General features: G+C 51.0%; 1 protein-coding gene across 2 annotated transcripts in view; it reads left to right on the top strand.

Annotated features, from left to right (window-relative positions):
• Positions 1–870: 870 nt before the first annotated feature.
• B4GALT5 (beta-1,4-galactosyltransferase 5) overlaps positions 871–23007 on the top strand; it is a 35125-nt gene continuing 12988 nt past the window's right edge. The window contains exon 1 of one of the 2 annotated variants that reach the window (XM_054391927.1): positions 871–997. In XM_054391927.1, the coding sequence (XP_054247902.1) occupies positions 871–997 (127 nt within the window). Of the gene's footprint in view, positions 998–18939; positions 19094–23007 lie in introns of those variants that run through there. The other variant, XM_054391926.1, reaches the window with a different exon arrangement.

Genomic DNA, 23007 nt, shown 5'->3' with positions numbered 1-23007 from the left:
GTGCTGACCGTACTGACTTCGCCCCCTCTTCACTTCCACCCATCTGTGCCCATCACCTACTCCCAGGCTGTGCCTCCTCCCGTGCAATGTTTGGGGGACACGCAGCACTTGTCCATACACAACCCTGGTGTCTGGTGGGCTGGGAGCAGAAGTGGGTTCAGCCCTTGCTCTTCTTGTGCTGGGTGTCCCAGGTTCATTACCAGGTGTCTAAGGACCATGGCTGGGTGGCCAAGGACCTTTGCCTGGTATCCTGAGGCCGTCAGTGGTACCCCAGATCCATGGCTAGATGCTCTTACATATTTGCTGGGTGCCCTAGGACTGTGGTCGGGTGTCCTGAGGCCACTGCCAGGTGTGCCAGGGCCATCACTGGTCTCCAAATCCATGGCTGGTTGCCCCTGGGTCATTGCCCAGTGTCCCACGGATGTTAGTGGTGCCCCACGTCAGTGGCTGGGTGCCCTAATGTCATTGCTAGGTGTCCTGAGACCATCGCTGGCCATCCCAGAAGCACGGCCGAGTGTCCCGAGGTCACTGCCCATCACGACATCAGCAGTGCCCAGGCCCATGACCGGTGATCCTGAGTCAGTGTTCGGTGTGCCGTGACCAACAGCGGTGCCTAGGTCAATGGCCGGGCGCACCAGGGCCACCAGAAGCAGGTCATCCTCTGCTAGGAGTCCCTGGGTGCCTCAGCAGCGGCGGCACTTTGCAGCCGGTCCCCGCGACGCCCCGCCCCGCGCCTCCCGCCCCGCCCCGCCCATTCATGCGGCGGCACTGGGCGCGGGCGGCGGCTCGGAGCGGCCCCGGCGCGGCGCCTTCCGCCGGGCCTCGGCGCATGTGAGCGGCGGCGGCAGCAGCGGCGGCGGCGGATCGGCCATGCGGTGGCCCCGCGGCCCCCGCGGCGCCTGGCGGCTGCTGCCCCGGCGCTCGCTGCTGGCCGCGCTTTTCCTCTTCTCGCTCTCGTCTTCCTTTCTCTACTTCGTCTATGTGGCGCCGGGCATCGGTAAGCGGCGGGCCGAGGCCCGGGGCGCGGGGCGGGAGCACGCCGTTCTTACACTAGAAACGCTGAGTAATCTACTCCCGGCTGCATCGGGGGACCGTGGCATCCTCGGCGGCCACTGACCGGAGAGGGGCGGCCCGGGCCCAGCGCCCCTGGGCTGCGGCTTCGCGGTGCGTCGGGGCTCGGGACTGGGCAGCTCGTCCTCGCCTCCCGCCGGCACCGAGGAGACCCTGCAGCCGGGGAAGAGAGGATTCCCTCGGTGTGTGGGGGTGCCCGGTGCCCGCTTGTGCCGCTCGGGGTGCGCACATGCCGCGGTGGCGGTCCTCGCTGCGTGAAGGGGCCGCGGGAGGTGCTGCCCCGGGCTGGTGGGGCCCGAGCGGTGCGGAGCCGAGTAGGGGGCAGCGAGCCCGTCGCCGGAGAGTTTGTTTTGAAGCCATAGAGTGTTGTCTAAGTGCTTGTGGTCTAAACTCGTTCTCTGGTGAAAATCCTGCTCCTTTTGTCAAGTGATGAGATGAGGAGTGCGTTCCCATCTCTTCCGAGGTGTGCTTCGCAGGGGGCTGGAGGAGCCGCGTACGCAAGCGGCTGGCACCTAGTGCCGGTGCCCGTGGGGCTGTGTGCTCACCTCCTGTGAGATGCAGGCAGGCTCGTACCTCGGAAAGCAGCTGTTGTCTTCACAGGGTGTATCTCATTTCTGCAAGGAGCAGAAATGGTGCCAAAAATGTTCTGTTCGGAGAACCAGCCCAGCCTTTCTGTAAGCCTTGGCTCAGTCTGGCCTTCGGCTGAACTTCAGCAACTGTTTATTTCTATAAAAAAAAAAAAAAAATCCAAAGAAATCTTGCAAATGAGAGTTTCTCCTTGAAATGTCATTGGTATTGGGCATGCTGTTCCTGGTTTGGACATCCCAAGGAGACCTTTCTCTGCTTTTCAAGGTGACTTCTCTGGGTTTTCATTTACAGATGATGTCCAATGGCTGCCACTGGTCTTTGGGAGCCTTTTCTGGGGCTAAATAGGGGTCGACTGGTGTGTGAAGCCCTGCTCATGTCCTGGCCACAGCCCAAGTGAGGTTGCACATCCTAGGCTTACTGGGCCAGAGTCCTGACGGGCAAGCCACTGAGCTCCTGACCACACTGCTGTCTTGCATCTGTTGGATGCCAGTTTCAGAAACCACTAGTGCTAACGGGTGGCACAGCCACAGCCTGCTCCCTCCATAAACAAAGCCTGACTTGTCCCATGCCGGTACTGCCATGGGGCCAGCAATCGTTTGATCTGATGCATCTTGCAGCCTGAGGGATGTCTTCTCCATGAGCTGTGGCGTGGCTGTGGACAGGCTTTCTCAGGCCCAGGGGAAACTCCTAAGGATGGTTTTGTGCCTTTTATGGAATTGTCTAATTAATTTTGTGCTGCTTTTCTGTGATCACCGGTCTAGAGGTGCTGGAGATGCTGGTGTAGGTAAAGACCAACACTTTGCCCAGAGGCCTTTTCTTATATGGACCTCTGCTAACACATTTGTGTCCTACCCAAAGTTCTTGCTATCTGCCATGCTGGAAGAGAAGGCAGAGAGGTGAAGGTGGTCTCTGTCCCCACCCACCCATGGATATGATGTTCTGAGTCATCTCCCCATCAGGTGACAGAAGATCTGATTCCCCTTCTTCTTCTTTTTTTTTAAAACTCCCTCTTTCAGCCAAAAATGTTCCATCATGAAAACTCAGCCCAGCATTCCCAGGGCAATTGGTCTCATCCAGCTTGGAGGGAATGCGTTTTCAGACCGGAGTGGTAAGGAGAAGCTTGGAAGAGAAGTGATTGGGACAGGAGATGAGCGGAGCTGGGAATTAACAAATCAACCATGTGCTGTGTGGTGATGAGATACTGTCAGCAGGGTGTTCTTGGAGCCTTTAGCCTGCCCAGTACCGCCTTATGTGGTGGGGTTGGGCTGGACTGATTTTCTCCAGCTGCTAAAGAGCCTGAAGAAGCCCCTGCCCTAAAACTGTCCCTTGCAGGATGTGTTGGGGAAATGGCTAAAGGAGGACTTGTATCTCATTAGCTAAACCACAGGCAGAAGAGTGGTTAATCCATTCCTTGATTGCACCCTAATTTAAAAACATCCAATGGAAAGGGACCTGAAGCTGCAGGCAAGCTTGAGCTAGCAGGAGCCTGGGTCTAGAAGGATTTTAATTTGCTTGGTTCTGCAGGGAAGGGGCTCCTACAGCAAACCTCTTCTTGTGGGGGTCAGCAGCCAGTGGTGCCCGGGCTGGAGCCAGCCTGCCCTGCCTTGGCAGGGTCAGCCCCTCTGGGTTGGGAACTGCCCCACTGTAGGATGTCAGTGAGGATCTGAGCACTGGTGTTGCCAAGGCTTGTTGTATTTGAGCAGTTGTGTGCCAGTATTAGAAGAAAACTGGGACAGTTGCACTTCTGGATGCTGTCTCAGCACATTGGTGTGGAGCTGGTGTGCTTGCTAGCTAGGAAACTGCTCCTGGTGCTCTTTGGAGACAGGGAAGGAGAGCCCAGCCCAGCCCAGGCTCTGGGTTGACTGCCCCAGTGCTGGCTGGTTGCATAGCTGCCTATTGTGTTTTTGCAGCCTAGGTCATGCCAGCTTGCCCTTGGTCTGCTGGAGACGGAAATGCAGGAAGAAATTCATGTTTACTGTCAGCAAATCACCACGCTTGGTGCCCACTGAGAGCCCAGAGCCTTTGGGACTTATGTTTGCTTTCTGCCCTGGTTTATGCGATGCCTGAGGTAGCTCCTCACTTCTGTCCTTCACCAAGGTTTCCTCCAATGAAACTGAAATTTTTTTCTGGTCCCAAGTTTGTGCAGAGCAATCCAATGTAAACAGCCAGCGCCACCTCCTTCCCAGTGCTCGCATCCAATACCCATGTGTCCTCCTAACACATCGCTCAAACAGTTTATATCCTTGGACTCCCAAAGCCACCTTGGAAAGTAAATTGCCAGAGACAGAGCTGATGGCACAAATACAGCAAGCTCTCCTTTTATTTGCTGTTGTTCCCTGGCGCCTGCTCGCTTTTGTCCCTGCGGTGACTGGGGTGATGATGTGGGTCTGTCTCATGTAGCCATTGTGTGCTGGATGAGGCAGCCGATTGTTCTGCTTGGCGGTGAGCTGGGGCCGGGGCACGGCGGGGCTGATGGACAGGCAGCGGCTGGAAGCTCCACAGGAGATGCCCTCTCGTATCTGCACGGGTCCCTGCTGCCTGTCAGGGAAGCCCTGTGAGGCAGCAGGTACAGAGGCTATGCTTGCACAGGTCGGGACGTTGCTTTTGCTTGTTGCCTTGCTTGGAGGTCTTGTGAGCAGTGGCAGGGTAGAGGACTGTGGGGCAGGCTGTGCTATCATTATATGCAATTGCACTAACCTGGTCTTTGGAATAAGCAGAATTTGGCAGGGGGTGAACTGTTTTGTCCTGATCTGGAATCCTTTTCACAAGGCTCATTCCTGGCACTGAGGCTTTTGCCATTCCAGGACAACTGCTCTGAGAGGGGCTGTGCAGAAAAGGGCTTGTCAGAGTTATTCTGTCAATGCCTGGACCCTGGTGTTGGTGCAAGGGTCCTCCAAGGAGCTGAGTTACAGTCTCTGAAAATGTCTTGTCTTGTTAGTTTTGTGCTCTGTTAACAGAGCCTGGGAAATCAAGGGAATTCCTCCCCTCAGCTGAAAACAGTAATGCTTTCACAAGCTGCTTGCCCTGCAAGTTGCTGTTTCATCTTGATAACTCTTGCTGCAACAGTAGGAAATTCTTAGACCTTGGACTTGGTCCTTATGCAGAGGGTGGCTCCTGCGTGGCTGGGAGGAGGGAGACTAAAGGCCTTCCCTAGTGTTTAGGTAGCTGCTCTTGGCTTTTCCCTTGGTGTCTCTCCAGATGTTGGAGCCTTGTTATTTTACTCTATTTTTTTAAACTTGGGTTTGCACAGGAGTCTTACTTGGTTGGATCTGATGTAGGAAAATAATGCAGAGAATTTGAATAATTGTGTGAGTGATTGTTACCTTTGTGAACACTGCAATTCATCTGGGCTTTACTTCCTCAAAACTTAACAGGAATTGCTCCTGACCAGTTGGTTGTACAGGACATGAGGTAGCAGTGATAGCCCTGAATTAGATTTATGGCACAAGAACTTGATTTGGATCAAGCAGGTGTGCTTTGAAATGCTGTTGCTTCATGCTGTGACGATGGCAGAGGGGGCATGAGATGCCATCCCTGTCAGGATACTAGTGGCCAGCTCATCTGAGAAGTAGACTGGTGGGCTGTGTGGCCTTGGCTTGGGCAGGCAGAGTTTGGGTGCATGTGCCCTTTTGGGTTTGCTGGCAGTTTGTTGGGTGTCTGGGAACTGCCTGAGCAGGGACAGAAGGTGAAGGTGCAGCTCGGAATAACAGTGCTGTTGTGGTCCTGGCTTCATCTTCCATCTGCAGCACAAGGGAGTGTGATATTTTACTCTGAAACACTGTCACTGCTGCCCTCCTTCACCCTCCTCTCTTTGAAAGATCTGCCAAGCAGCATTTCACATCCTAAGGAAGGAACAGCCCAGTTCTTCAGCATATCCCATTGAGGTTTTTGCAGTTATTGGAACTGACAGCAACTAGAGCTAGGTAGAAATCCTTGAGTAAGTGCTCCTCCATACAAGCACTTGAGCTCAGGATCTCCTGTGCCATGTGTGGAAGGAGACTGCGTGGTGGTTGTGGGAAATAGCTCCTGTGGTAGTACCACTTTCCTCTAGCACTGAGTTCCTAAAGGGCACAGGCAGGCAGGAGAGTGACTGAAGCTGTGCCTGCAAGAGTTGCTCCTGTGCAAACAAGGTGCTGGTGGTGCCAAAGCATTGGTTGGAGACCACCTTTTGATCAAGGCTAACAAATTAAAAGGTTTCTTTGAGGGCAGGTACATTGCTAGGTTTTCTTCACCTGTAAGCACCTGTGTTGTCTGTCAGGCACGTCTGGTTTGGGTTATTTTGCTGGTGGCTTGCTGAGTGTTGCAACTGCAGAGAATATGTGAAGAGTTCACATTGCATCTGTCTCTCTCTCAAAAGCCTGGCTTGTGGAAGCTGAGCAAGTCACAAAAATTTCAAGGTACCAGTTCGTTCCTGCAAATTAAATGCTTCAAAGCCTCAGTGGTCTGCAACGGACCAAACCTCAAAGCAAAACCATTGATGCCCAGACCTCCAGGACACCTGATCTTCATGAGCTTGGGAGGCCATGGAAAGCCAGGGCTTCAGCAGGTGCTTGGGCACTTCAAGTGGCTGCTGTTTCTGGTGGAGATAAGGGCTCTGACATTGCTGCTTTGTTTCCTGGGCTGATCATCTGCCCCTTTTCCAGGTGGACTCATTAATTGCATTAACTCAGGCAGCATCTGCTCTGCAGGGTATGATGAACACCCTGGGGGAATGCAGATGAACAGTGTGGGGAGCTGTATGTTTACACTTGTTCTTATTTGAATGCTGTTACTGTTGGTGGATTTTAATATGGAAGCAGTGCATAGAGTGTTTAATTTTACTGAGACTTCTGGGGAACCTCACACAGGTGACACCAGTGGTGCTGGCTGATGTGTTGTTGGCTGGGTAAGGCTCTGCCGAGCCCTCTGATCTTCCTGTGCCAGCACCAAGGGATGCATAGCCTGGAAGAGAAAACTGATGGGGAGCTCTACAGAGCCAGAAAAGTCTTTCCCTGAGCAGCTTTATTTTTAAAGCATCATTGTTACAATAAAATGTGTGCTTGCTTTGACAAAACCTTTGCTGGTTTATTTTAGTAAAGTTTATTTTCATACTGGCTTTTTCTCTTCCTTCTTTGCATTTGGAATATTGTTCTGACCATGGTTTGTCTGACAGCATTTTGAATGCTGGCACATTAGGATGGTTGATGTGTATTTGGTTGGCTTTTTTGGCACCTGCTGTAAATACTGTGGGTATTAGCCCTGTCCTGGGAGATGGAGCAGAAAATGCCTGGTGGGCTGTGCTGTTGAAATGCAAACAAAACCAAAAACACCAACCCCAAATCAGACATTTTTGAGAGATGTTTGTGAGTGTAGGTTTTTTTTGAGAATGTGAAATGAAGAGCATTAAAAAGGACAGGGCTTTCAGCCTTACTCCAGAGCTGCTATTATTTTGAAAGGCAAGGTGGAATGAAAAGATGAGGGGTGATGTCAGAGCCTGGCAGGAAAACCTCTCTTGGCCATCCTCATCTGCTGCTTGGAAGGGTCCCAGGGGTGACAGAGGGACAGCAAGTGTGACCTCAATCCTGGTGGGAAGCATCCTTGTGGATGCAGCAGTGGTATGGAGTGTGATGGGCAGGGTGGTGGTGCCCTTTTCCCATTAGAAAAATAATTTTCTGGGACTTGCTTATCATGTTCAAAGAAAGTGAAGGAGTTGTGCCTGGGAGACAGGCAGGTTTGGAGGGGTCCCTTGTGTTCTCTGGTCACTGCAGCTATTTTGTATAAAGCCACAAGCTTTAGTGCATCTTGAAACTTTGTTTTTCTAAGGCATATAAATATTACTTCAGGGAGCAAGAAGCTCAGTTTGAGCTCCTGCCTCACTCCTGGTTACATGGTGCTGGTGAGGAGGGATTGGTTTGGATGCATGTGGCTACGTTGCACTTTTTTACTAGATTGTTGTTTTTGAGATATAAAGCCAATGGGTGCATCCCTTTACAAGCCTGTTGTGTGTGGCATCTTTGGGGTGGCACAAACCCCTCCAAAGCCTTCATCCTGGGGCCCCTCTGAAGATGCTGTGGGGGTGCTGGTCAGTACCCTTCGCAACTGAGAGAACTCTGGCCAGGGCATCCATCCCTGGCCCCCTGCCACTTGCTGCAGGGATGTGGCTGCCTCCAGGGGATGTGGGTTCAAATAGGACTGTGTTTTTTTTTCTCTGGGTTGTGCCTCAGTTTCTGTGCTCTGTGGGAGCTTGCTGTGTTAGAAAGTTGCTCTTCTCCTGCCCTGATGAGCAGGTACCTGTCTGCGTGATGCTTGCCTGAACTGTGTGCTTCCAGCCCGTGCCTGCAAAGCTGTTCCCTCCCTGTGCCTTTCTGATCTGAAAGGTAAAGGTTGGGAATTATTCTTCTATGGAGTGTGCCACTGCACATGTAACGGAAGAAAACAAATACAGGCAAACTCCCACCTTGCACAGCTGTGAGTTGGACTATGGCATAAGCAGTCTTCTGCCAGTGTTTGTGTATATAGGGAGTTGTATGGCAAAATAATTGATCTGGTTTACTTGGATGCTGTTGCCATACAAACAATCAAAGGAACCTCTTGAATCCTGGCACTGCATTAGCCACCTCCTTTGCTTTGGAGAGGCTGGGGACCAAGCTGTGCTGAAACTTTAAATATGCTGACATGCTGCCAAAAGGCTGCCACACTGGGATCAGAGGGTTACCCTGTAATGAGGAGGACAAGCTGGTGAAGGTCTGCGTGGTGCTTGCAACAGGGGAGCACACACTCGTCATTCCTGGTGTCTCCCCTCAGCAGCAGGTTGTGAGAGGCTGCTTCTTGAATGAGGATTTTGGATGCAAAGTGGTGAAGATGGCTACGTGAATTCTCACCTTTATAAAGTGCCTCTAAAACCCAAATGTACAAAGCATACCGAATAAGAGAGGAAAGCAAACACTGCAGTGCACCAGGTAGTTTAGTGCTAGCTGATATATTTTGATTTTCCTCACCTAGTTGGCAGGAAAAGGAAAGCCTTTCAGTGCAGTTCCTGCCTTTTGTGCCCTCTGTCTGCGTCAGCACTGGCAGGAGGCTGCAGGCTCTGGCACCTTGTGCAATGGTCTCTCTTGCTAAAACACCCAGCCAGGTGGCTGGGGGCTGTGTGGCATGGGAAGCAAATAGGGGAAGCTTTTGGGAGCTGGGAAGTGATGCACAGAGCAGCCAATAGATAAAGCAGCTGAGATGGCTGTGTTCCACGACAGGAAAGCCCAGAGCTGTCATAGCTTGAAACTAGTGTGGGCCATGCTCAGGGTGTTTGGTGTTTTCTGCACTAGGGCTGCAGCAACCTGCATCCAGGGAGAAAATGGTGGAGCTTTAAGTTCCTGTGGCAAAAGTGGGGTTCCTTGGAGCAGGAGGGGTACAGAGTGGCACCTGTCCACAGCAGCTCTGCAAGTGCAGCTGGCTCCCACAGGAGTGTGAAATGTTTCCACACATGCAGCTCACTCTTACTCTGCAGTCATATTTTTTTTTTCCCCTCAGTGTTTTTCCAACTCACGTCTTGCTGCCAGAGTCCATATTAATAATGCATGACTTTTTTTTTTAATGGTGCTTCCTTCCCAGCATCCCTTTCAGCTGCTGAGTCAGAGAAGATTGTTATAGCAGCAACCTCTGAAGTGGTGAAATGCCCCTGCAATGCTCAACTGCTGTCATTTATCATCCTGGCTCCTCTGCGGGCAGCCTTTTCCCTTGCCCAGCGCTGGGTGAGGATACCAATGCCAAAAGCCTGATTCCTCCTACACCAGCTGGTGACTGGCAAGATCTGCTCCACTGAGCCTTCCTGGGTAGTATTTGATTAAAGCAGATATCACCTTTGCTGGCTTTCAGTTTTGAAATCCTTTGAAGTTTCGTGGTTTTTTGGTTGTGTGGTGTTTTTTTTTTTTTTTTTTTTTTTTTTTCCTGAGACTGCTTTGGGATTGTGGCCAAGGTGGTTTTGTTTGGTTGGTTGGTTTTTTTCTCCTTACTAATTCTTGAGTCAATTCTTTTCCTCCTTCCCTGCACTCCTCCCAAGATCTGTGCATGGGCTTTTTAAGGTAATTGATATGACAGAAACCACATAATGTGTTAACATGGTTAAATTAACTTAAAATCCTTCCAGTGACTGTTGAAACATGCCTGGCTGCTATGGGAAACATAGAAGCTGCTTAATGCGGATGGAGCAGGGATTTGCAGGGCTTCTGCCTTTAGGTGGGGATCAAGCCCTGGACAGTCACCTCCCACCTCCCAGAGGTGGGTCTGAAACCCAGAAGGAAATAAGAGCAATAGTGCTTTTCAGGGAATTTGTCTTCTAATAACTCAAATAATAAATATGCCAGAATCTCAGGAGCAGATCTCTCTTGTCCCACATATGAATGTGACTTTTTTGTTTGGGTGGAAGGGGCTGCAGGGAGAATCACTGGTGGGAGGTGGGGTCACAGAACCTCAGGCTGGGAAGGAGCATCCTTGAGCCTGGGAAACAGCATCCCTGTAGTCTTCTGCCAGAGTGTGCTTTGAAAGACTCTCCTATGAATTTGTAGAGTTTTCTGGTAGTCAAGAAGGAGAGGAGCAGGGCTCATCTGGAGAAGAAGGTTGGGGTTTTTTGCCACATTTCTCAAACTGCCTCATTCCCATGTCATGCTGTTGGGGATGGCACAGCATGTGTGCACTTGTGCTGGCATCTGTGCTGGGAAGAGCAGAGGATGGAGAGAGGCAGCCTGGGAGGGAAGTGATGTTGCCCTTCCTTGTCACAGCTGGTGAGAGCTGCTGACCAGATGGTGATGCTGCCCTTGGGAGTGGGGTGTGCATATGAGCCTGACCCTGGCTGCCCACCTCCATCTCACCCAATGCCAGGCTGTTGCCTGTCCAGCAGTGGGAAGGGCTGTCTTTGGCATGGCATGCCTCTCTCTCAGCACACAGACCTTTCTGCTAAGGCTCTACAAACACTGTGCTACTGATTCATTCCTCCTGAAGAAGGGGAACCATGGCCAATATGGTGTGAAATTCCCCCAAAGCTGCAGTGCATCCTCCTTCCACCCTGCAGCCTGGCTCCATTGCTCAGGGTCAGTAATTTCTCTTCCTGTGGATTGTTTTAGGGCTTTGCTGTTTCTCAGGTGCCCACTGCCCTGGCCACAGGGCAAGCCTGGAGGCACCATCTCTGTGCCCTCTGGGCAAGCTTTCTGTGGATAGCTTTTGCCTGTCACAGGAGGAAGCTTTGCAGAAGGATCTCATGAACTTCAGTGCCTTGAATCCATACAGGCTTGCTGGAGTGGTGGTGGCAAGAAGTTGCCTTCTGGCTGCAGTAGCCAGCTGCCCCAGTGCTGCTGCCTGTGCTCAAGAGGCACCTTCACACTGCAGGCACCCTGCTTGCCTGGCAGCAAAACACACCACCACCCACAACTAGCGAGACGAGAGACTTGCTTCTCGGCTAACAAGATTTAGGTGGATTATGCTCTGTATTTAATCAAGGGCTAAGCTCATTGCCTTATTTGAAATGGATCAAAGCCCTTGAAAATGCCAGCCTGGAGACCAGCTACAGAGTGAGAATATTACTCAGCTTATCTGTAGTGAGGCTTGCTTTCGAAGAAGCTTGGTAGTTCAGCAGGCATGCATTTGGACCTGAGCAGTCACCAAATGCAAAACCAAATGGGAAGTCTGAAGCCATGAGTAGGTAGGAGCATGCAAATGTTGTTCATTCAGTATCCCAGAGAATTTGGGGGCAAAAAGGCTTCCTTCTCTAGTTTTCTTTGCAACAGTGTTTCCATGCTGGCAGGTAGGAGAGATGCTCTGGCTTTTGGCAGTCAGGCTTTCACCTTCTAGAAAAGCAGTTGTGACTTTTGTGAGCTTGGGTGTCTCTGCAGCAGGGACCAGATTCTCCAGTGCTTTCTCAGGGAGCCACACATGCCCTTTCAGTGGCCATCAGCAGTGCTGGAACTCATAAGGATCTCATCTCACCTTTTCCTCCTCCCCACAACATTGTTGCCCTGGCACCCTGTGGAATTTGGCTGTGACAATAGAGAAGCCCATACTGGTTGCGGAGGAATAAAGCAGATGATGCTCCTTGCTGCTCTTCTTGCCTAGAGGAGGTAGCTTCTTGCTCTGGTGTTTGCTGTGGGTAGGAGTCCAAGTCTTGCAGCAAGAAGCTCTCCTGTTTTACAGGGTAGCAGGTTGTCAGCTGTGGGGCTCCAGCTTGACTTGGCAGCAGCAGGCACTGCCCTGCCTGCATCTTGTCCTGGTGTGGGGCAAGGAGGGGTCTGGCACTCTGCCTGCACCCTGACCTAGCCCCAGAAGTGGTGCATGGGGTGAGGGGACCAGTGGTAGATGTGCAGCAGACCTGCTGTGTGCCAAGGCAGGTGGAAGGAACCGTTGCTGTAAGCAGGTACTGAGGCAAATTCAAATGACTTTCCAGTTAAGAGCTGAGTCTGTACAATGGGTAACTCAGCCCAGTGTCCACCTGGGGACGTGCTTGTCTGCCTGCAGTGATAGGGCAAGGGTGTCCAAGGTGCACAGCTGTCTGCTTCCTGCAAGTTCAGGGGCATTTTGCTGTGAGAGGTGTGTTGGTGCTTGTAGGTGCCCTGTCCCCATGTCTGCAGTTAGCGTGTTGTGAGCGTGCCCCGTGCTTCTTCACTGCTGTGTGACAAGCTGGCCCAACTGAGCTGGACAAGCTGTTGAAAATACACCAGCTATCCAAACCACCTTTTCTCTTCCTCAAAAAGTGAAGTTTATTCCAGTAACCACCTTCCATCTCACCACCATTTGACATAAAGACATGCACCGTTTGACATGGAGCAATTTGACAATTCTCCATGGACATGACCGTCGGCACTGCCTGCAGAACAGAAAATACCCTGACCAAATGGCTTATCAAGAGGAGTCTGCTGGAGGACAGATACTGGTGACTTCTGCTTTGAGGTGAACCAACCTGTGCAGTTCTCAGGCCATGCGGTTGCTACTCCTTCCCCTTCACTTAAAGCAGTGGTGGTGGAGCTTTGCAAACATCTCTCCCCTTGGGTTCTCAGACCTCCTGGTGGTTTTGCCTCTCTGTGTGCTGCTGCAGAGAGAACATTGGAGTAAATGCAGGGAGATATATTCAGCCATGTCCCTCCCACCTGTGCTACAGGCATGAGACTCCCTAGCTGCCCCTTTTCTCTTGGCTATGGCATGAGCCCTTGTGTGGTGCTGGCCCAGCTTCTTGTGACAGCTGCATGCAAAGTGTCCCCATGTTTAATTTATTGCTTATCAAACCAGCAAATGAGGCTTTGCCTTGGTTCTCCTCCAGCCCATGCCCATTATGTGTCCTCCTGCCCTTACTTGTATTTGTAATTACAGATCATGGATTAGTCAAACATCTTTTTGTGTTCCAGAGGCCTTGGCAGACTTGCTAGCTTGCAATCATCCTTCATCACTGGCTTTCTGGGTTCTTGGGTCGCATCGAATGGTCTTACAGTTCCTAGGCTGCAGCACTGGGATGTCTGCTGGTACTTGGCCCTGCTGAACAGCTCCAGGGTTGCTTGTTCTGTACATCAGATTGGGAAGGTCCAGAGGGCAAGAGCAGATGAAGAGAGCTGTGCTGGGGGGGGTGGGCTGTCCTGCTTCAGGGTGCTTGAGTTTAACCCTGCTGTCACCTAATTAGAAAAGGGAAAACACCAGTCAACACAGTAATTGTACACATTAATTGTCTGCTCTGCTGCTGCACTGCAGAAAGCTGAGAGCGAAGCAGGACTTGCGGTGAGTGCTGACACCAAACCTTTTCCCCTCCCCGTGCTGCTCCCCCCAGCTGGCTCCCCCTTTGTGTGTGAGGCACTGAATCGCTGTCTAGATTGGGAGTGGGTCAGAAATCCCCCCAGTTGCAGAATGCTGCTGAAGAGAACATGGCATTTATAGTGCTGTGTTTGCAGAGCACTGCCAAGGGCTCAACTGCACAGAGGGTGAGGGAGCAGAGGAGGGTGATGGTTAGCTGTAATCCTCTGGAGAAGCAAACACAACCTGGATAAATTGGGTGACTTGAGTGGATAAATCAGTGTCATCTGAAATCTTGTTATCCAGTGTGGAGGGAAGGGCTGCTGCTTTGGCCAGGAGGAGGAGGAGGGATGGGCTGTTGCATTGCTGTGGGCTGGTGCCATGCTTAGTGGGTTGGAGGGGCTCTTGTGGGCAGGGTCCATGGCATGCTTGATTGGCTCCTTTCCCACAGCCCCTTGGGCTGCTCTGGCCTGCAGGGAGTCCTGGCCTTGCCACCTGCTTAGTTCCTGCCAGGTGCTCCCAAACCTGGGGGTGTCTGCAGTAGCCAGCCCTGCCTGTTTGAAGTGAGAGGAAGTTTTCAGAGGGAGAGGAGAAGGTTATGAAGCCCATGCTGAAGCTGCATTTGCTTCTAGCAGTCCTGTGTGGAGTTCTCCTAGTACCCGGCAAGGCAATGCCATGCTGCCCAAAGCCTACCTGGCAAGGCAATGCCATGCTGCCCAAAGCCTACCTGGCAAGGCAATGCCATGCTGCCCAAAGCCTGCCCTGGTCCCAAACCCGCTGGGGAGCTTCTCTGGTGCATCTTCATGAGATGCATATCGAGACATGGTGGTTTGGTGTGGTATTTTTAGGATGCAAGGGGGATGTGCCATCCTCAAGACCTGAAAACGCTCATGATGCACTTGTGAGTTTAGCTTCCCACTAGCACCATGGGGAATGGAAGCCAAGGAGACCTTAAATGGGAGCTAGATGTGAGAAGGGACAGAAATCAGAAGCTGATACCTCTGAGCTCTGTGTACAATCCTGGGGATTTGCTTGGGGAAGGGAAGGGAAGCTCCTGCCAGGATCACAAAGACTTCTCTCTGTTCCTGAAAGCCCAGGACAGGGAGATGCCACAGGGACTGGCACTGCCTTGGTGCAGGAGGTGGTCAATGTTTGCTTTTAGCAGTTATATTTCTGAGCCATCCCACCCTCCCTGTTTGCAAGCTGAGCATCCCTGTGGTCTGCAGTGTCTCACTCTGCCTCTTCCTGGGGTTTGGTTGAGCAGGAGGGTGCCAGTGTGCTCCCGCCTGTCCCAGAGCTCACACTTGTGCTGTGGTGGCAAAGTACCAAGCTGCTCCCTGGTTCTGGCTCTTGCTCTGCCATGCTTGTGCCTCCCCAGGTCCTACTTGCAGGTTGTGGTAGAGGCTGGAGCAGACTCTGGGTGCTGCACCTGTGCTAGTCCCCCCATAGATGGACTCCTGAAGCTGCTGTATCTAAACCCTGTTCCTGATCCCAAATCAAGGGATGTGCCTGCCCGGGCTGCTCAACCTGGGCAGTGCTGGCCTCTCCTTCCCAGCATGTTTATCTTTTCCAAGGTAGCTGAATGTCTGCCTCTTGCTTGCAGAGCTTGTCTGCTGGGTGCAGCCAGGCTGGAATTGATCAGTTTATTTTTTTTTTGCCCCTGCTCTGTTGCTCATATCAGTGATCAAGGGGTCAGATCCCTCAGTCAACACACAGCTCCTTGAGAAACTTCATTTGCTGCTGTGTGAGAAACTTAAAGGTGTTTCTCTGGGGGAGTGGAATGAAGGGACTCCTTGATGTGCCTCCCATGTGCTTGTCCATCTGCAGGGCTTGTGAGGTGGGGCAGAACTTCAGCTGGGATGTCCCCAAGCAATTGTAGAGCCACCACAAAGATGAAGGCTGGTGACTTGGGTCAGGAGAAGGCAGAGATGGCTGCCTCCTGCCTATGGTGGGACAGGCAGAGCACTGTGTGCTGCTGGGAGACTGTGGGCAGCCAGGCTCAGCACCCAGCACCCCATCCCCACAGCCTGCTCCGGGACTGCCTGTTCTGCTAACTTGCATTGGTTTTTTCCCGTTTGTATAAACCAACCAAAACCTGGTGAGGTGGCAGTCTGGTGGCTGCAGGCTTCCTGTTCCCTCCGGTGATGTCCCCATTGCCCCATGCTGGATCCTGACCTCTGGTAACAGCGTGGGGCTGTGGATGCTCTTATCCCTGGCTGAGCTCACTCACTCAACAGCCTTGTTTCTGCTTATCTGGGATTAATGTGTAACTTGCTGGTGGTGTATTAGAGAGGCACGGCTCTGCCAGCATGCTGCTTGTGGTGAAGGGCATTGTGAGTCTGGTTTCTGATACCAGGGCACTTTGTCTCCTTCCTGTGATAAAGTTTAGGTTTTTCTTACAGCCGGTGCCAGGGTGGCAGTGCTGTTAATCAGTGTTTGCCATGGTTGGGCAGGAGGGACAAGTCAACAAAGGAGGGAGAGAAGGGTGATCTTGGGGGTGCATGGCACTTCCATGCCCTGCTGGAAGGCTCTGGTGTGTGCCAAGCCCCAGGCACACCAAAGTGTGGTACCAGGATCTGGTACCAAAGTGCATGAGATCTGTGGTGAGGGATGATGAAGGGATAGGCTTTTCTGTTGTCCCTTATTCAGGTGATCCCAAACAGACTCTCATGCCATTGCTTTTCTGCTGATGCACAGGAAGGCGTCCTGCAGGCTGTGATGTGATGTGTAGTCTCTTAGTTAAGTACTATACAAGTTCATAGAGGGATGAATTATTCCCAGTGAAGTCATTCCCTGCTCTGATAATGGCATTGGTTAACTTGCAGCAGTTGTGTTACCACTTGCTTGGCAGGTGGAAGAAAACCATGTTTAAAAATGTTAGTTATTCCAAAACTTACATAGCTTACAACAAAGCTAATAAATGTCTGAGGACATCAGAGTTCTTACAGAACCCCATAGGTAATGGTCTGTATGTTGGAACTTCCAAGTTGCATCCTCTCTCTGATAGCTTTTTTTTATGTGTGTGTATGTGTGTGTGTACTAGCAAATCACAGCAACTGCACTGACTGCTCAGTCTTTAATTATTGCAGACAAAAACAACTAATCTTGCTGCAGAGGCCAAGCTGCTGTGGATCTTAATGGCACTGTATGGTGGGAAGTACCCTTGGCAGGGAGCTCCAAGCTGCTGCCTTTTGAAATCTTGGACAACAATAACCCCATGTGATTGAAGAATTTCAGCTTGGAGAATTTTTTAGGAGTTGAAAGGGCTGATGAGAGCTCTCCAGCAGAGGAGCCAAGCCGTTTGGTAGTGTGGAGGTGGAGCTGTGGCAATGTTCCTGCCCTGGCTGCTGAAACAGCTGGTTTCCCAGAACCTGGAAATACATGGAAAAGAAACCACACAATGGGGACAGTCTTGGGGTATTGCTATAGAGGGCTCTCTCTTTTCAGGTGCAGTCTACATGGTACTAATCAGGCATGCTGCAAAGTGGCTTTGACCCTTTCAGGACTGAAGCAGTTGCAGGACACTATTTTCAGTAGCAGGTCCTGCCTGCAGTAGTGCAGTGCATGCTCTGGGCTTCTTAGCCCCATTGAGAAGTTGAAACACCCATTGGCTGGCCAGATGAGAGCCTGCAGCTTCTGGTGGTGGACATTGCCCTGCTGGTAGGAGTAGTCAAGTAGTCATTGTGGTGCTTGAGTATTAACAGTGTAAACACTCTTGTGTGGGCTGAGAGTTGCAGTCTACAACCTGCCCTGTGAGGGTGATTCATGGATGTCCCCAACAGCACGTCCTGCCCTGTTCAGGTCAGAGACATGAAGCAGCCAGCAGTTTGGCATGGCCAGGCCCACCACAGGGGCAAAAATATCTGCCTTGGGTTTCACCATTCTGAGGCAAGAAGTGGGTCCCATGGCATGTGTGCACCATGGGCAAGCTAGGCAGGGAGCAGGACTTTCCTTTGGTAAGTGTTTTTTTTTTCTGAGACAAAGATGATGTAAACAGGAGCTGGACCATGCTTTAGCCATAAATGGCTGTGGAAGATGTGCCATGGGTCATGTTGAATTGAGTGAAGAACCAATGCCATCCTGCATGCTGTAACTAGAAACCCTGTGGCCACATTTAAGCATGGCAACTGGAAGAACGTTTTGTTCCATGTGTGTTAACTGGGATGGTCCAGCCTAGTGTAAGAGGCAAACCACTGACCAGAAACATCTCAGACCTCCCCTTTGGAACAGCTCAGTTGCAGCAAACATGAGCCTGTACATGTGATAACCCTTTTTGTTCAGCCATGCTGAACTTGTAAAACATGATTGAAAAATCAGGTCTTTGAGTGTTGTTGTGTTTGGGTATGTTTTTTGGGCTAAACAACAGCCCTGTTGTGTTTTCCTCCATCAAACCTGGGTTGTTAAAGTTTCAGACCATGCAGCTTGCACTGTGTGAACTGAGGCAGTAAATCCATGACTCTTAAGTCATTTTTATCTTGACTATTTTATACTCCCCAATGGGTATAGTTAATCTCCTAATTTAGAAGACTAACAAACCAGTGATTTCAAAATCTACTTAAATGGTGCACATTGTGTACAGAAATTTAAAATTCAAATCCAGCCTGTCTTCTATTCTCTAGTGGTCTGGCTGTATTCTAGATTGCCTCACCTGGTGGAGGACTGCTCTAATGAAAACTCGCTGTTGAATGCATTTCTTTGGGCAGTACCACCTGACATCCCCTTTTTCCTGCACATCCTGAACTCCTTGTTTGAGTAGGATGCCCAGGTTGGTGCAGGGGGTTGTCTGCAGCAAAGGATTTCCTTTCTCTCCTGCAGCCCTGCTGATTCCCATGACCCAGGAGATGAGGAGTTGCCCTGAGCAGCCCACATCCTTCCCTGCCCTCATCCTTCTCTGCCTTCTTGTTTCAGGGGCAGCACTGGAGAGTATCTGCCTGTTCTTTCTTTATCTTGCTTGCCCAGCTATTCCCTTAATTCTTATTTTCATGCCTTTTTTTTTTTCCCCTACTCAAAACTCTCCCTCTGTGTCCTCTTCTCAGTCCTACATGAGCATCAGGCTCAGACATCAGGATTCTTGCCACTTCAAGATGGTGTCCAGGATGCAGGAATTTCTATCATTTGTCTCCTAAGGAGCAAACACTGAGCTGTAAATGCTTGCTGTTGGTGGCCAGCAGCAGCCTGCCAGTGCTGCCAGCCTGAGAGGTTAGCAACCATTTCACTTTGCCTGCTGAAGAGCCTTTTATTGTGCATTTAACTGTGCGGTGCCCACAAGTGCCCAGCCAGTGCTGTGCTTTTATGCTCTGAATGCAGAGAAATCTGCTGGCAGCTGATGCTCTTTTTCTCCTTGGAAGCATTTGTGCTGACCCTGGCAAAGGGAGCGAGATGGGGAGGGCAGGCTGGCTGGAGATGGGGAGAGCTGCCCATCACTGCTAAGGAGGGATGGAAAATAAACAGGAGATGCAGTCATGTGCAATTGCATCTCCTGAACAGCAATTAAAGTAGGAGAGTCTGAATCTCACTAGGAAGGGTAATATTTAACTTGGGCAAATGCTTGTTATGCTCTATGCTCCAGCCTGCACGTGTCGCTACGCCCTTCCTCGCAAGGAGGAACTGCAGCAGAGCCTGGGAGTTGAGCTGCTCTTGGGATTTGCAAAGCCTTGTCTGATCTTCCAGCCATCCTTGGCATTCTTGCCCTGCTGCATGGCTAAACTGTCCCCTGCTTTCCCCATGCTCAGCACCCCGTTTGAGGAGCTGGGTACTGTGTGCCAGCCCTGGGCTGCTCACTGTCCTCCTGGGTGTGTCTGCACCTGGGTGAACGGGGGTTTAATCCCACATCAGCCCTAACTGCTGCTGGGCTGCAGGGCTCCTTCCGTGGGTGCTTTGATGCTGCAAACGCTCCATGAAGTCCCTTGGCCTCCTGAGTTTTCCCATGTGTGCAAAACATGTGGTACTCCTCTTGCTGGGTATCCTAAAATCTGTTGCAGTGTCCTTCAAAGTGTGTTGCACAAGCAGCTCAGCTCAGCCAGCTGTGGGCTTGCAAGTGAAAGTTGTCATCTTAAATGTGTACATTAAAAATTTAGGGACTATTAGAATAATCTGAATTTCCTTCCCCCTTGCTGAAACTTCTTCTGGGTCGTTTTTCTGTAAGAGTTCAGAAGCAAACTCCCCATAGTCTGGTTTTGGTCAAGCATCACTTGTTGTCTTCCATCTTCCCTTCTTACTTCATGCACGTGCATGAACTTGCCAAGTTTGGGGATGGGTGGTTTGTAATTACCAGCTCAGTGCTGCTATTGCTGCACTGCTAATTCTTAGACCACTTAATGTATCAAATTATTCTTTCCTGTGCTATTTATAGGTGAAAGGCTATAATGATGATATTAATATTAAAATCTCTAGAACTAATAGGAACTTCTTACTTAATTGTTCTCACACTCTGTACATCTGGGGAATATGGTCCCGCTGGGAGGCTATAGGACACAGAGTTCTCATGTTAGTGATGGGATGCTGCTAAATTTCCTAGTCACCTTGTTTATAGGTTATGACTGTGATAGCTGTTTATCTGTTCTTTGGAGGCTTAGTCTACCCTGAGCTTGACTAAACCCCTTTGTATTGCTAATGCTAATAGAGCCAAATTGATGATGGGGATCTGCTGGGAGAGCTTAACAAAAGGCTTAAGATAGACATGACCCTGCTGGTTTTGCTGTCTCTGGGCCCCATGGGAGGTGTTTGCAGCAGTCAGGATCTTCCAGACCTGGCAGGGTGCTGGCTGTGACTTGAGCTCCTATCCCTGTTGCCTGCAGGACCTTCACTCCTTCCAAGCCTCCATTGCATCTCCACATGCAGGTTTCCTGCAAGCTCTGCTGAGTGCTTCATACCTGCTGCAATGCCTGGCAAAGTGGCATTTTCAACAGCAGTTCCCCTGCTGGATGTTGGTTTATGGCTGTGGTGGTTGAGATGTGTACTCCTAGGGCAGGGGCTTGTGGTGGCTGCCCTTGCCAGGATGGGGCCCAGCTGCTCCAGAGCCCCAGGTGCTGGAAGGAGAAGGCTGCATGTTCCAGTGAGCTCATAACGAACTCGCAAACAGCCTCTCTGTGCTTTCGCAGTGCTGATGGACTAATGAACCAAGAAAAATACTGAATGTGATAGAAATCCCTAAATCTCAAAGAAGAGGAAGAACTGCTCTTTCCTCAGGAAAGCCTGGCCACCATGCTGGACACTGATACTGCTGCAGGCATGCAGGGCTGCTGTAAACCACCTGACCCCTCTTCCTGACCCCAGATCCAGTGATTGTCTCTCTCAGCATGGGGCTTGGGATGCTTGCCCTGCCCCCTCTGCTGGGGGATGCTGGAGGAAGATCATTTCTACAGGCAGCGGAAGCGTGTTGGGGTCAAGAGCAAGATGTGTTGTCTGTCCCCTTCCTGTGTTGGTAACTGGCATGGATCAGGCCTCTTCTGAATCAACTCTCAGGCTGCAAATTACCCTGCTGCCTCTTCTGGTACATATCATCAGGGTGAAATTAATTTTCCATGAGAGAGTCAGCTGTTTCTTGATTAGAAGTGCTCCAAAAATACCAACAGAGAAATGATTACAGGAAGGTTTCAGTGCTCGTTTATATAATTGGACCTCCGTGGCTGAAGTTGTTGCATCTGCTTCTGGCTTGGATGAGCACTTGCCGTCCCTGTTGCATGGAGGTTGGGGTGTGCTGGCCTCAGGGTGCAGCATCCTGACGGCTGGCCCCGTGGTGTAGCTGTGTGCCTCTGCTCCAGCTGTTGGCAAGGTGCAGGTCTGATGTGATGGTTTCCATGTGTTTGAATCCCAGCGGGGCTGACTTGTTTAGCATACAAACAAGAATATCTTTAAGCAGTCAGTTGGGCAAGTGGATTCTTAAGTTTTGCTCTTTTTCTGTATGGGCAGTGAGGGTCTGCTGGGAATTTGTAGGAAAAGGGGTATTTTCCCCCAACCCTGACAGCAGCTGAAGTCCCTCCCCTGTCCTTGTCCTCCTGCTCAGCAGGCATAGCTGGGCTGTTATCACCGTGTGTGTTCTCAAGTGCTGTGTGCTCAAATGGAACAAAGGCAGAAGGCCAATGTAATTTTCAAGATCATCCTATGTGATTAGATTAGCAATATCTCACAACACACGGAATTGCTTTCTGGCTGAACCCTGGTTCAGGACGAGCACGCGTTCCTCCCTGGCAGAGGGCAGTGGCAGGAAGGCACAGCCAGATGCTCGGCATCTCCTTCCTCTGCTCCGACTGGCTCTGGTGCTACGGCTCAGGAAGATGACACCTCTCAGGTGCAGGGGCCCTGGGCTCTGCAGAGTCTGCCAGGTCAGGTTTCATAAACTTAAAAGGTGGCCAATTTGCTCATCAAAAGGAGAGTAAAATGAGGATCAAGGTTTGAGTTCAGCAATTCCCAAATGTTGGTGCAGACCCAACCCTGGCCATTGCAGCCCCACAGAGCTAATTGAAGCACTGTGCAGATTTTTAAAGTGGAATGTTTCAATGATGTGTTTTAAATCCGATTTTCTGAGCTGAATGTTTTGCATGTTCTGGATAAGTGTGGGCTTTGTGAAGCTTATCTCATGGTGATGGGTCATTTAGGGGGCAGAAGAAGGGGCTTTCTTCCCTGGGCTGGGGTCAGTACGGTTATGGGGGGGGGCGTCCTTGGTGTGGGGGTGTGGCATGTTCATGGCACAGCTTGTCCATGGCCAGGTATCTCCTTGATCATCAGAGTAAAGGGGTTAATTCCAGAAAAGGCAACTGCTGCCTTAAACAAAGCTGGTGTTGTTTGTGCTGGCGCTCCCCTGGGATGGTGGCTGCTGTAACAGTCTGTTCAGGATTCCCACTGCAGCTCCGTGCGACTCCGACCCAGTGAGCCGCATCATGTGGCTGTGGCAAGGCCCTGTTCTGTCTGCCTGCCGAGGCAGTGCAAACAAACAGTGCTTTCACTGCCCCAGAAAACCTCTCTCAGCCTGAAATTAAGCAGGGCTTGCATGCTGATTTGGCTCTCCTGTTCCTTCACGCTTCGCCAAACCTGATTCTGCTTTATCCAGTCGGTAGAAGGCATAACGAAGTAGGAAGCTGAATTAGTTGTTCAGCATCAGTGAGTTGTGCTTTGCTGCTGACTCCAACTCCACATGAGCTGGAAGGTGCAAGCTTGCTGCCTCCCCTTCCTTTATCAACAGCCTGGTCCTGCTAAATACCTCAGCTCCAGTGGCTTCAGCTACCTTTTGCTCTGTGCAAAGAGGGGCTCAGAAAAGGATCTGGGCAGTCTCTAACCCTCACTATCTGCTCAGGGCCAAGGTGTGCAGTGCTATTCTCCCTTTTGAGTCCATGCTTTGCTGTGCTTGACTTTGGAGGATGCTGTTCCCATCACTGGATGTGTTGGTTTGTGCTGCTTCCTGGCAGAGCCTTGCAGTGCTTCTGCTTGCAGCTTGGTGGATGCAGTCATAGGAGTATGATGTTAAAAACTAGGCCTTAGGAGCTGTATGCCCCAGGCATCGACCCCTAATATGTCACCTTTGCAATGGAGATGAAGCTGAGATGTGGGCTGGTGAGCTGAAAGGAAAGCTGCCCAGCCTCCGTATCTTCTTTTGGTCATCTGGGAGGTCTGCCC

The sequence above is a fragment of the Indicator indicator genome, chromosome 24 (assembly GCF_027791375.1).
Source record: "Indicator indicator isolate 239-I01 chromosome 24, UM_Iind_1.1, whole genome shotgun sequence".
NCBI lineage: Eukaryota > Metazoa > Chordata > Aves > Piciformes > Indicatoridae > Indicator > Indicator indicator.
The sequence above is the reverse complement of the archived record's forward strand: the minus strand, read 5'-3'. Positions and strand labels throughout refer to the sequence as shown.